The 13,090-nt window shown below is 36.1% G+C and overlaps 3 protein-coding genes across 5 annotated transcripts in view; 2 read left to right on the top strand and 1 right to left on the bottom strand.

Moving 5' to 3' along the window:
* The window catches only part of LOC118746846 (elongation factor-like GTPase 1), a 435,125-nt gene that overhangs the window by 125,182 nt on the left and 296,853 nt on the right, over positions 1 to 13,090 (top strand). The gene's annotated exons all lie outside the window — the stretch shown is intronic.
* Positions 301 to 2,369, top strand: LOC118746854 (probable glutamate--tRNA ligase, mitochondrial). Its single transcript, XM_036480808.1, has 7 exons — positions 301 to 474; positions 543 to 777; positions 836 to 1,246; positions 1,312 to 1,698; positions 1,761 to 1,909; positions 1,970 to 2,118; positions 2,191 to 2,369. Exons 1-7 carry the CDS (start codon positions 366 to 368, stop codon positions 2,308 to 2,310), a joined length of 1,560 nt encoding a protein of 519 aa, XP_036336701.1. The 5' UTR covers positions 301 to 365; the 3' UTR covers positions 2,311 to 2,369.
* LOC118746856 (serine incorporator 1-like) lies at positions 2,380 to 5,301 on the bottom strand. Of its 3 annotated transcripts, none has more exons than XM_036480810.1 (7): positions 5,121 to 5,301; positions 4,292 to 4,841; positions 4,115 to 4,224; positions 3,852 to 4,035; positions 3,578 to 3,784; positions 2,953 to 3,103; positions 2,380 to 2,883 (listed from the first exon to the last, which is right to left on the bottom strand). In XM_036480810.1, exons 1-7 carry the CDS (start codon positions 5,154 to 5,156, stop codon positions 2,745 to 2,747), a joined length of 1,377 nt encoding a protein of 458 aa, XP_036336703.1. In that variant the 5' UTR covers positions 5,157 to 5,301; the 3' UTR covers positions 2,380 to 2,744. The 3 variants fall into 3 exon arrangements, with proteins under 3 accessions (XP_036336703.1, XP_036336704.1, XP_036336702.1); XM_036480811.1 differs by having other exon boundaries at positions 2,953 to 3,091; XM_036480809.1 differs by having other exon boundaries at positions 2,953 to 3,112; positions 5,121 to 5,300.

The raw sequence follows: 13,090 nt of genomic DNA, 5'->3' as shown, positions 1-13,090 counted from the left end.
CTGTATACATCATTTTTCTCCAAAAAAATTTTAACACAACACTATTATTTGAACATTTTGTTATTTTTTTATGAGAAAAATAGTTTTCAACTCAGGTTTAAGATTTTATATGGCAAAGTGGAAAATATCACTTCCTTCCGTGCAACCGCAAAAAAAAACTGACGCTTCCGTTCAAGGCGGGAATCTATTGTGATCTTTTAGTTAAAGCTCAGAGAACGTAAAGTATACGTAAATTTACGATATCTGTTAGATACGCAATCAGCTGTTCTCATACTTATCTTCCGCTTTCCACAAATTCGGACCGGCATTGACAAAGGATTCATTTTTGATTGTGATCTCCAATTTGAACTAATTAATTGTTGTCTATGTATTCCAAACGAACCTTGCTAACCATCTTAACGCAGCACAGTATCCGGGCTTCCAGGCGATGGTCACATGACGAGGTACGTGTACGTTTCGCACCAAGTCCAACAGGTTAGTTTGAAATTTGTAATAAGCTATATTTAGTATGTAGTAATTTTATGACATAAATTTGTTTCAAGGATATCTGCATTTGGGTGGACTCCGTACAGCATTATACAATTATTTGTATTCACGAAATAAAAATGGCAAATTCTTGCTACGCATAGAGGACACAGATCAGACGAGACTCGTGCCGGGTGCTACAGAAAGTTTGATTGAAAATTTAATGTGGGCGGGAATAAAAATAGACGAAGGTCCAGGATTTGGTGGTGAACAGGGTCCTTACGTGCAAAGTGAGCGTAAGCAAATTTATTTGTAAGTAGAATTAATAAATTTTGTATTAGAATCTATTATTATTCAAGTTCCCTTGTAGAGAAGCTGTACGCGAACTGCTTGAAAATGACACCGCCTATCGTTGCTTTTGCACCGAACGTCGGTTAGAACTTTTGCGTAAGGAAGCAATTCGAACGAGACAAGTCCCACGCTACGATAATAAATGCCGCTATCTAACACCACAGCAAATAGCCGTTTTATTAGCGAAAAATACTCCATATTGCATACGATTTAAGCTGACAGCTCATGAAGAGCCTCTCCAGGACTTGATCTACGGGCCGGTAACGCACAACGTCAGTGAAAACGAAGGTGATCCAGTTATCATGAAAAGCGATAACTTTCCCACATACCATTTTGCGAACGTGGTAGATGACCATTTGATGGGTGTAACGCATGTCTTTCGCGGCGTTGAATGGCAAATATCGACAACGAAGCATTTACTACTCTATAAGTAAGGGTGTCCTATTGTCGCCATGCGCTTAATGTAAACGTACGTTTATTTCTTATTTTCAACAGAGCCTTCGGTTGGCAACCACCCCTCTATGGCCATCTTCCACTTTTGGTCAACTCTGATGGTACAAAATTAAGTAAACGCCAAGGTGACATTGGCATCAAAAGTTTTCGGGATAAAGGCTATTTTTCGGAGGCACTCGTAAACTACGTTGTTAGCGCAGGTGGCGGATTCGAACATACGCCTGGACAAAAGCCACAAATATATTCTATGAACGAATTGGCACATCGATTTAACATCGAGCGCGTGAACTCACATCCTAGCCGTTTAAATCCCGACTTGTTGAACGACTTTAATCGACTGCATATACTAAAATTGCTGCAAAGCAAGGAAAACAGCAAAGACTTGGTAGAACGTGTAAAAGTTTTGGTGCGAGAAGCTTATCCCAAGGAGTAAGAACATTTTTTTGTATGTTAAATAGAGTATTAGTTTAAATACTGTACTTAATTCGCAGAAAAAATCTCGATTTAGGCAATCCGCATATTGAGAATGTTTTAAAGTGGGCATGCAGTCGTTTAACATTCATCGAAGACTTGACCGAGGCAAATTTGAGTTTCCTTTGGGTTCGACCTGTCGAATTCAAGTTAAAAAATGTCACAAATGGTGCGAAATAGTGCAAGAACTATTTATTTGGTAGTATGTACTAATATAAAATACTTTCAGATCAAATGGAATCTCTGATAGCGAATTTAGAAAATATAGAATTCACAAAAGATAATCTGAATCTAAAGTTGAAAGAATTCGCAGACAATAATAATGTGAAATTTGCAGTTTTCATGAAGACTCTTCGTTCAGCTCTAAGTGGTTTAAAGGTAAAATTTTCTTGAGCCCTTACAATAAAATTGTGCATGTCCAATTTAATAAACAACATCGCATAATTACAGGAAGGCCCCGGTGTTGCAGAAATGATGGACATTCTAGGAAAAGATTGTGTGTTACAACGTCTCAGGAGCACCATTCATGCGCAAAGTAAGGAAGCAGCGGCAAATGTAGTGAAAAAATGATAACCCTTAAGGGTGTTTTGTTTATCTGTTAATAAAGGTTAATTATTTTCTAAGTAAAATAACGTGTAGATTCGTCCGTCGATTTTTAATTTATTACGGTTTACGGCTTGAGACGAACAATTTTTGTTTGTGATCATTAATAGATTAATATGTATGTTAATAGTACACTCATAGTTTTTAATATGTATCGTTTATGAATACTGATTTTCATTCAAATATGTACCTAATTATAGGTTCGAAAAGGGGATCATTGCATGCAATTACTTCAATACTCATATTTTAAGTATCGCAATTTTTCTATTACGGGGGGAAATATTGTTAGTAATAATTTCATACTGATATTTAGCGCAAGTTTAAATATTTGCCGATCTGTATCGCAAATTTTCCGCACCATACAAAGCCTATTTCCATAATCCGGAAACTTTTCAGTCAATTTAACTAAAATCACGATTGGTTAGTACAATAGGTGCCACCAGACTCCACCCGTATATGGAGACTCCAAGCCAACTAGATATAATTTTAATCCACATGGAAGCAGCATTAGCGTTGAATAGTTCAATATCGGAGTTTGGTCTAAGACAGTAAAGAAATAACATTTGTATAATAATCAAATTTTGCATATAAAATTTAAAATTTACTTACTTATACCAGTTGGTAAGTGTCATCATAACATAGAGGGAAGCGCAGACAAAGACAATATGAAACATGGACCAGGAATAGGTAACGCCTTCACTCTCGCTGTCGTTTGCGCCTTTGCCATCAGCATTGCCGACTTCTGAATCTGAGAGAGCTTCTGTTAAGACTATGTTAGTTTAATTGGTTCAACATCAAAGATGTAGATATTTTTACAAAAAATATGAAACAAATTTTAAGTGAACCGAAAGAGGACCAAATCCATTGTACCGATGTTCGTACCATTAATTTCGTGTTAGTTCATTGTGGTTGTACATACATTACAGTAAAGGTGACCGAAAGTAGGAAATCATACGAAAATAAAATGTAAAAGAGAAGAATGTTAGCCATTTACAACGAATAATCTATTAATGATTTTTTGCAGTGTGATTAGTTGCGAGTGCCTCGGAAATCAGGTAATGTGAGAATGCAAAATAAGTGAATTTTTAATGGTGCCAACTCAGTTTGTGGTATTGATAAGAAAATGTGCATGATATTTGCTATAACTGATTATTTAGATGATGAATGTTTGGTACGAAATTGTTAGGGAATAATTGAAAATGCGTATGTATTTAAAAAAAAATATCAAACTTACCGCGCTTTTCGCCGTCGTTATTTATTTTGGAAACCTCAACAGCCGAGCTGATGCAATTGTAGAGAATGCAGAACAACCAAACAATTAAGCCAATTATATTTGTTGTATCGAAAGTCACTTTCGAGTTGGGTGTTGGTGGCGCAATAGTCGTATTGATAGCTGTTACACCATTTATTACGCCATACATGCCAGGATTGCAATCCTTCTCTATTAGGAGGGATAGAAAATTCTAGTTTTTATATAAAATTAAACCACATTTGCGTGTAAGCGTAACCTGGGTTGTTGGCAACAGCAGACCAAGTCAAGTAGACAGTGTAGATGGTAACCAGCGAACTTTGTAGGAGACCAGAGTGTGGCAAGCGATCTTGCACAGCTGGCATAACTGACAAAACGCTTGCAATCAGGCAAAGTATTAGATTGAAGGAGATGAAGAACTTGTTAAGACCGCAACCGTCTGACTGCAGGTAAAGATCGATTAAAGAAAGTTAACTAGAAAAGACAAGTAATAAATTAATTTTCAAAATTTTAAAAACTTACATGCGTGAAGTAGATGTAAAGCAAGGAAATGCCCACAATCGATAAAGCATAACTGGTAAGTGTAACACCGACCAAAGCATAAAAGTAGCCACGATTATTTTCAGCATTTTCTGTTAAAAAAAATACCAATTTAATAAGCATTAAATTATTACATACATACGTAAACATATCACTAACCAATCCAATTTTCTGCCACAGAGTGTGCGAAATCCACAATTATAACCAATTGCACCAGTATGAAGGCTAGTCCACCAATCAATCCTACCCACATCATTGCTGGTCCGAAAGAGCCATCCGGTATGAAAATGGCACCAAAAGCAGCACCAAAACATATTAAAAATTTTAATCCCCAAAATTCATTTTGTATAGACGAACGTGGATCACGTGAACTCTTAACGCCTAACATAATTAATGCCATTAGCATAAAGAAGCAAGCCAATCCGAAACATAAGCGATAAACTGCCATATAACCGAGCGCATATTCACAGTCGACTTGCAGATTCCCAGTATAAGATAATGCCTTGGCGCTAACCGTCGAGGTGGAATTTATACAAAAAGGCAATTTTTTAAGAGTATCCTGTAGTCCGGGAGATAGTGCTATAGCGCCCAACACAGTGCCCACCAGCAGCATGAAGGCATACATAAAGCGTGATGAAGTGGAATTCTTACAGGAGGGGCATGCATTGCAACAGCAGCTGGCCGCAGTGCCGGTGCAACAGAGAGCGCACTAAAAAATTAAAAATTAAAAAAGTAAATGTTATATGTTGACCATATGGAAAACCCATAATTGAGGCAGATTCCCATATAAATTTAGAGGATGAGTAATGAGCGAATTGTAATGTATGGAGTGCGTATGCGCTTTGGTAGAAGGCAAAAATAATTAAGTTACGTATACCATCGCATTATGTATTGAATTTGGAAATTATTGATTTTTGTTTACTTACGCCGTCAAGAAAAGAACGCAATTTCTTGTTGTTGCTAATTGCAATGATGTAGACGCACTTACCTGTGCTGCAGAGCACAATCCTAAAACTGCTCCCATATTGAGCTAAGTTTTCACTTTTAAATATTTTTGATATATACTGAATTATTTATGTGCTGAATAGGTAATATTTTTTAATAGCTGCGATTATTTTGGATTTTTCCGAATGCAATCAGGTTTCGCAATTTTTTCCTTTGTTAATAAAATGTCAACAAATAATAAAACACAGAGTTGTATTCGCTGATAGATTGCAAGTCAATAAACACAGAAAATAAAAGAAGTATTCACAACAAGAATGTTCTTGGCATCTCGGTACACCAAAGATGTTGGTATCGTTTCGGCAGTCTTGTCGCGGCCTTAAACCGAATCTTTAATATTTCATATTCTTGATTGAATCACATGACTTTTAAATATGTTTTTAAACAGCCTCGCAAGGCTATTGGTTGCCTGGCACTGTTTTAAAAATAAATAATTCGGAGAAGTTCGGCCAAACACTAACATATGTGTAAGCGCCAATCTATTATGATTATTATAATTCGGTTTGAAAATAAAATCTAAAATTTTAAGTTTAAGATAATGTTTTAAAAAATCATTAAAAAGTGCATTACAATCAAAACTAAATTTAAAGTACGTCTACAACAATCGTAAGTTGGTTGTAAAAAATACTATTATAATTTATAAGTTAATTATAAAAATCCATCAAGTAAAATATTTGTGAAATAACGTACTCCGGGTTGGATAGAAATTTTAAGCAGAGCATATCTGTTCTCACTTAAACTGTTCCCATCTTGGTCTGTGCCTTCTCTAATTCGCAAAACAGCTGATTGCCGTCGTCCAATTTTTTGGCTTTTCTGCGTTTTCTTACAACTTTTAAACGCGTGTTTCCACGTTACATGGAAACAAAATAGCAATCCCGGTTGGATCAAACTTTTCATTTAATTTCCTTGTCGTGTGCGTGCATGCCCCCACCAATAGTGTAACGTCATTAAGCAAACAAACTCATTTGGAATAGCCGGCAAAACACCAAAATCCAAAGCAAAAAAAAACATCCAAAGAATTTTGACAAAAACGCTGTGCGCTTGTACGTATTTGATAATTTTTATATGTACATTCGTGTTCGCTATTGTATCACCTAACGACTTTCAGAACGCGAGGCATACATCCACTTTCACGTTCTGCTGTTCTCTGCTATATTTTCAGTCTACTTGAGCAATACTGTCGTGCGGTTGGTTTTCGAGCGAACATCGTATTACCTAACTGAATATATCATGTCTACTTCTGTGTATGAAGGTGTTGAGAAGGGGCCAGCCATTGAGGTGTTTGCCCTAAATCGGGCATTTTTGGAGGATTCCACACCTAAAAAGGCTAATCTCGGAGTGGGAGGTAAGTTGCATTTTGGAGAATGATTAGTATAGAATATTTGTAAAAGTGAATGCAAGCGAAGCAACAATTGTCCCGTCATCAAACTCTACTAACAACTTGTATAGCAAAAAATATGGAGAAAATATATTATTATACTATGTATGTATGTATTACCAAAGCAGTAGAGGAGTATCAGCGATAGCACTTTCTTACCACAATAGTATACTTAAGTAGGAATTGTTCTTAAATATGTACATATGTACGTAATAATACGAATTGTCACGCGCAGTTTATAAAACTCTACGTTATTGTTTATGAAATCTGTACTGCGACTGCCAAAAGGTCAAATCAAAGGTCGAATTCACTATGCCATATGAAATATGATGATAATAAGGCGTTATGGGGGGTGTATTCGCTTAAGTTTGTTGAAAGCTTTCTATTTACTATTGTTTCTATAAGTTATGTTTTATTTTTTGTTAGTTTTCAACCATGTATGTATATCAACGGATAATTCTGCATAAATACATATCGTCGTTTAAAGTACAAAACCGCGTATCGTCATTCTGCAAAACCGGGTAACTGACATTTGCTGACAAAAATTGGATCTGCTCACACAAGCTCTTGGCGACTCGCTGATTTATTGCCGTGGTGACCAATCGGCAATATAATTTCTTTCATGTAAATTTTTGGAATAAATAAGATATCAAAAATGCCAAAGCTTATGAATTTCGCGTCAACAGTATTATCCAAAAGCATCTACTTAATTGTCGTATTGGGAAATCGCGCTTTAAGTTTGGAATGCAATTTTTCGTTTATTACTTTCGAGTTTATGAAGGATTTTCCTTAGTAAAATTATATCGTATGCAAAATTTGTCAAAAATCTCGGAAACTAAAAGAGATATCCAAAAGTGGAAAGCGCAATTTAAAAGATCTTGATTAGCGTAGTATAACTGCTTTTTTTGCTCTACTTGTACTCAATAGAATTTTAGTCAATATTTCGTAAACTACAGGAGATATCCAAAAACTTATAACACCAATCTAAAGATCTTATTTTAAAATGGGACTTATGTCAATCTTTTGTATAGACGACAATATGCTAATGTTTATAAGCAAAGTGTGTTTAAAAAAATGCTTTGCGGACGCAAGAGGTGCTCGGTTGAGCTTCCTATTGTAATCAAAACAAACAATGTCTTACCGGTTGTTTTAATTTGCATACTTACCACATTTTAATGTGTGTTTTTATAGAGATGATGCGAGAGTGATGTGAAATTATAAAATGTACCCATTTATATACATACATACATATGTAGTAGTTACATACACATGCAGTTTTGTTTGCATGTACAACTACTACCACGTAATTTAGTTTGTAATTTTTTTCACTTGGCAACAAAACACTCTTGGCATTTTGTAAGCATCTGACCCAAAGTTAGGTCAATGTACCCATTAACCTTTTTTAATTTTTTACAAGTTTGGCGTTCCAATTAGGCAAGGGTTTTACAATTTCTGCCTTATGAAGAGGTTTAGCTTGCCATTTATATTTAGTATGTATGTATGTATATAAATTGATTTTTTTTCGCCTATAAATAAAACCTCCCGATTTCAAATGTACATGTATGTATTTGCAAATATGCACATACATATGTATGATGCTTCTTTGTATACGTATGTATGCATGCACATTCAAAAATATGCAAACATACGACTGCAAATTGTTAAAGTACATGTTTATTCGCATTTTTGACAGTGAACTTGACCAAATCAGCGTATTATCTACATTAAAAGGCTATAAATAAATATTATATGTACATATGTATGTATGTAGAAAGGCTCTTACTAAATTTTTAAGTTTTTTTTTTAGTTATTGCGTAAAGAAACAAACAAGGTGGACACTATGTATCATAATGGCAATAAATTAGTTTACATTTTATATCAAAATTTATTATTATTATTTTTAAGGAATGCCAAAATGTGCGGGAAATTGTGGTATTTTTTGTTAGTAAACCCGGGATTCCGGGATTCATATTGAGACACAACTTTTATGAATATGAATAGCCATACCATGAAATAAAACTATTTAAAATTTACGATAAACTGACAGAACGCATACATCACAAATAACTATAGGGGTTTTCACGATCTGGTGCATACTGTCTAGCATGGTGCACCGGTAAAACCCAGTTACTCTTGAAAGTAATGAGTAATATAAAATAAAACATTAAACAAACACAAACAAATTCTCTAAACATGTTTATTCTACTCCATAAAGAAATGGCAAATGGCGAATTTTTTGGCATTTTTTTTCGCAAGTTACTCCAAATTTTGAGCGTGTACGATTCCGGGATTTGCCGGGATTGTTATTATTGCACTTCAAATGTGCACGCAAGAGCAGCAAAGTATTTAAAGCGGAGTCTTCTAATCTTGATCTGAACTTTTTACATACAAATCCGGCTGATGAAAAACATCATTCGGCTTCAACACTTTTGGTCTGAACTGTCCAAAGGTAGTAATTTGAAGATATCTTGTCCATTACAAAATATTTGAACTTCTTTTACCAGTACGTCGGATAAATTATAAGTTTTTTTGATTTGAGGAAGTTTGAGTAGATTAATTAAAAAAATTATGTAATTTTTCGTTGACATTAGCGATGTTATGAGTAAAATCATTTAAATCTCCTTAAAAAAAGTTTCAGGCTGCACTTTTAAAAGTATAGTTTCAAGCTTTTTGTTAGTTGTAGTCAAAATGGCATTTTACAAAAATTATTCTTCAAATTGATAAAAAAAGTTCTTTCTTTCTTTCATCCCGATATTTCAAAATTTTCGGGCTCTCAAAAAAACCAGGTTCCCGGGATTGCCATCCCTAGTTCATATGAATGTAGCAATCAGCCATTAAATCAAGTTTTTATATCAAATAGATATGTATAACCGGATTAGAGGGAGATCAATAACCCCTTTTTCAGCGCATGCCGTATGAATTAATTTAAATTTAATATATTCCGTACAATCATTCAAAAATCGCCTTTCCGCACTGAGCTTGCTCAAGCTACATTTGTAATCATCTGTTTTCGTTATCGTAAAATTTAACCAGTTTCACTTTTCATTTTGCAAAAGTCGCACCACGTAGTCCATTTTTATTTTTGAATTAACATTTTATTGGGATAGGTAATACATACGATACCGATTTTTTATTTATTTCAGATGTTGCTGTTGTCAACGTCCTATTTTTGTATATTGTCGTTTAAAGTTCAAAACCACGTATCGTGGTTCTGCAAAACCTCGTAACTGACCTTTTGTGTAAAAAAAAATATTTGCTCACCGGAAGCTCCGGGCATCAAACCCTTATCCATTCATACTAAAATATCGATACTTAGATATAAGAAGGAATAATAAGGGATAAAAGAGAGCACCGTTTTGAAATAATACAGATTTTATTCCCTCCTTTAAAGTTTGGGCAACCTCACATACGAGGTTTTGCATTTTCTCGATACGCGGCTTTGTACTTTAAACGACGATATATGCATATATGTATAGAAACATAAATGTATGTACATACATATGTAACCAAAAATTATGCCAAAAATAGGACTGAAAATAAAATCAAAAATCAAAAATTTTGTTGTCCCAAATATAGACTTCATTGGTATTGTTGGGGCGGTCCCAAACTACACAGCAAAAAAGGTCGTTGAAGTTGACGCATTTGAAACCAAATATTTTAGTCAGAGCCACATCAGTTTTGGGCTTTGCACGGAAAAAATTTTCAAAAATACAACTTGTGACATACTAAGTTAAATTTTTAATTTTTCCGTTTAAAAATGCTTAAGATAACTGCAAAAAATTAACTTCAAAAAAAAATTTGTACTCTGCAATTTGCATGTCAAATCATGTTTTTTTATTCCATAAATCAAAAGTATGGTATTTTATCTGTTGAAAAATAAAATAAAAATCTGCCACTGTGTTGCACTTTGCGAAACAATGCGGTTTTGGCAGATGCATCAAATTATTTTTCTGCGCCATTCGTTCGATTTTCAAAAATGAGAAAGCACATTAAATGCATTGTACTATAAATGTGTAACAAAGGTCTAATTTTTGAAAGCAGCCCGAGAAAAATTAAACAGGGGGTTCCACAGGGGTGTGTCCTTTTCCCGCTGCCACCAGAGGGAGTATCTTCTCGAAAGTAAACGGTTACCTCTACGAACTTTTCACAGGCCAGACTACAACTGGGAATTCACGTCGATGGCGAATAACCCAAAAATCCTCGGAATCTCCTTCAATACTCTATTCTCCTTCTCGGCGCAATTGTCAATCGAGTACAGAGCCGCAACAAGGTCCTCAAGTCGCTAGCCGGCAGCACTTGGGGGGCAAAGACAAAGAAATGCTGCTGGCAACATACAAAGAAATTGGCCAGCAGGTCCTAAACTATGCAGCGCCCGTGTGGTCGCCGGGGATTAGCAGAACGCAGTGGACGAAGCTACATGAATTCCAGAACACGGAACTTCGGCCCGCGACAGGACGCCTCCCGATGTTGTTGAAGATGGTGTTTCATGACGAGGCCCAGATGCTCCCCATCAGGGAGCATAACACAATGATCTGCAGTCAGCTCCCAGTAGGGTGCCACAGACGTGGGCATTCTACAGACAACTGTTTGCAGAATAGCCCTCGCCCAGGCATGTCAAGAGGCATCTCTACGAACTAACGGACGAAATCCAGAGGTTTATTAAACAACCTCTGGACGCAACTGCATACCGACAGGCCTTAAACGGCATTCACAGGGAGTCGGTCTTAGCTATATAGTCTCCCGACATGTGAATGCCGTTTTGGGCACACAACCACCCGACGTGAACGTGACGGAGCTTTGTCTGCCTCGGGAGACTCGTACCACAATAGCCCAACTTCGCTCGGTCTACTGCAGCAGGCTTAACTCGTGGGCACATGGCGATCCGAGCGGGGTTTGGTATCCGCTACAACAACAACAACAACAAACTAATCTAGAGTTATTTAATACATCAAATTTAATTTGTCCACTCTAGCGGCCCCAACAAACGTCGTAGCCTAATGCGTCAATATACATATTGCACACCTAGATCTAAAGTGCGATCAACTAAAAAAAAAATGTTGGGCCATTTTTTTGCACAAATCAGCTCATAGGACTAACATCCAATTAATGGAAATATTTTTTTTCTTCACGATTATATATGTACACTAGCAGACCCGGCGAACTTCGTCTCGCCCAAAATTAGATTTTTAATTTAAACATTTTGGTACAACAGTTTCTCCAACAATCCACATTTACGATTTGTACTGCACATTCGTCGGCTAAGACTATCGTTTGGTGGTCGTTTGCCGCCTTAAATAACCGAACGAAAGTGTTATGTCCATGAGAAGATCCCTAGTGGGCACAATGAGCCGGATCTATAGTGAATGTGCCCTAGGAACTTTATCTTATAGTTAGTGGCAATTTCAATATCAATGCGTATCCTTGTTCAACAGAAATATAATATACATACATAAACTGAGACGAAATACCTTAAAAGCCAGTTTCGCGAAAGTAATTTAAGTGAAGAATTATGTTTTTCTGTCAGGTTCTATATTAAATTCATCTAAATAAATAAATTTTCATTAAATTGCTTTCATGAAACTGGCTTTTAAGGTATTTCGACAGGTGGTGATTTGAGATTTACCACTGCACAACTCAACACTGGTTTCTTCGAATGAGGCTCTAACGCATAATAATATTGGCAAATCACATCCATTGGGTCAATCGTACCACACGAGAGTTCAATATACTCAATAGTGCAACGGGTCGATTTAGTCTGACATTCACGGCACCTTTTTTTCACTTTTTAGATTTTTAGTAGTAACTCGACCTCAGCACCGTTTCTAATACATGTTTTGAATGTTCGCCAAATCGGATCATAAAAAAATTTTTAGTACTAACTCAACTCCAGCGCCAACTGGCGGATTACTTTTCCACGCCCCCTTTTTAAAGAGCCGTTTTTTCTCAATGAGCATGTGATTAATTTCATATATCTCCACACGAAGTGTTCCAGTACTGTACCACGAAAACTTCCAGAGATATGCAGTATGAGATTCGGCTTGTATGGTAGGTGCCACGACCCCTTTTCCAATAGCTCCATATTTTCTACATGACTATGTGATTAATTTCATATATCACCACACCAAGTTCCAGTACTCCACCAAGAACAATTATAGAGATATGCAATAAGAAAAATTCGACTTGTATGGGAGGTGCCATGCCCATATAAAGTTCCAGTACTCTACCATGAACATTTCTAGAGGTACTTATTATGAAAAATTCTGTTTGTATGGGAAGTGCCACGCCCCCATTTCAAATAGTCCGAATTTTTCTCCATGAGTATGCGATTGATTTCATATATCTCCATACCATGTTCGAGTACTCTACCATGAACACTTTCAGAGATATGCAGCATGAAAAATTCGGTTTTATGGAAAGTGCCACGCCTCCTTTTCCAATAACCACAATTTTTTTTCATGAGCATGCGATTGGTTTGATATATCTGCATACCAAGTAAGAGTACTCTACCATGAACACTTCCAGAGATATGCGGTATGAAAAATTCGGTTTCTATGGGAGGTGCCACGCCCCCTATTCCA

The sequence above is a fragment of the Rhagoletis pomonella genome, unplaced genomic scaffold (assembly GCF_013731165.1).
Source record: "Rhagoletis pomonella isolate Grant_MI unplaced genomic scaffold, Rhpom_1.0 Rhpom_scaffold_00011, whole genome shotgun sequence".
NCBI classification, from domain to species: Eukaryota; Metazoa; Arthropoda; class Insecta; order Diptera; family Tephritidae; genus Rhagoletis; species Rhagoletis pomonella.
This window is presented reverse-complemented; position numbering and strand designations above follow the sequence as displayed.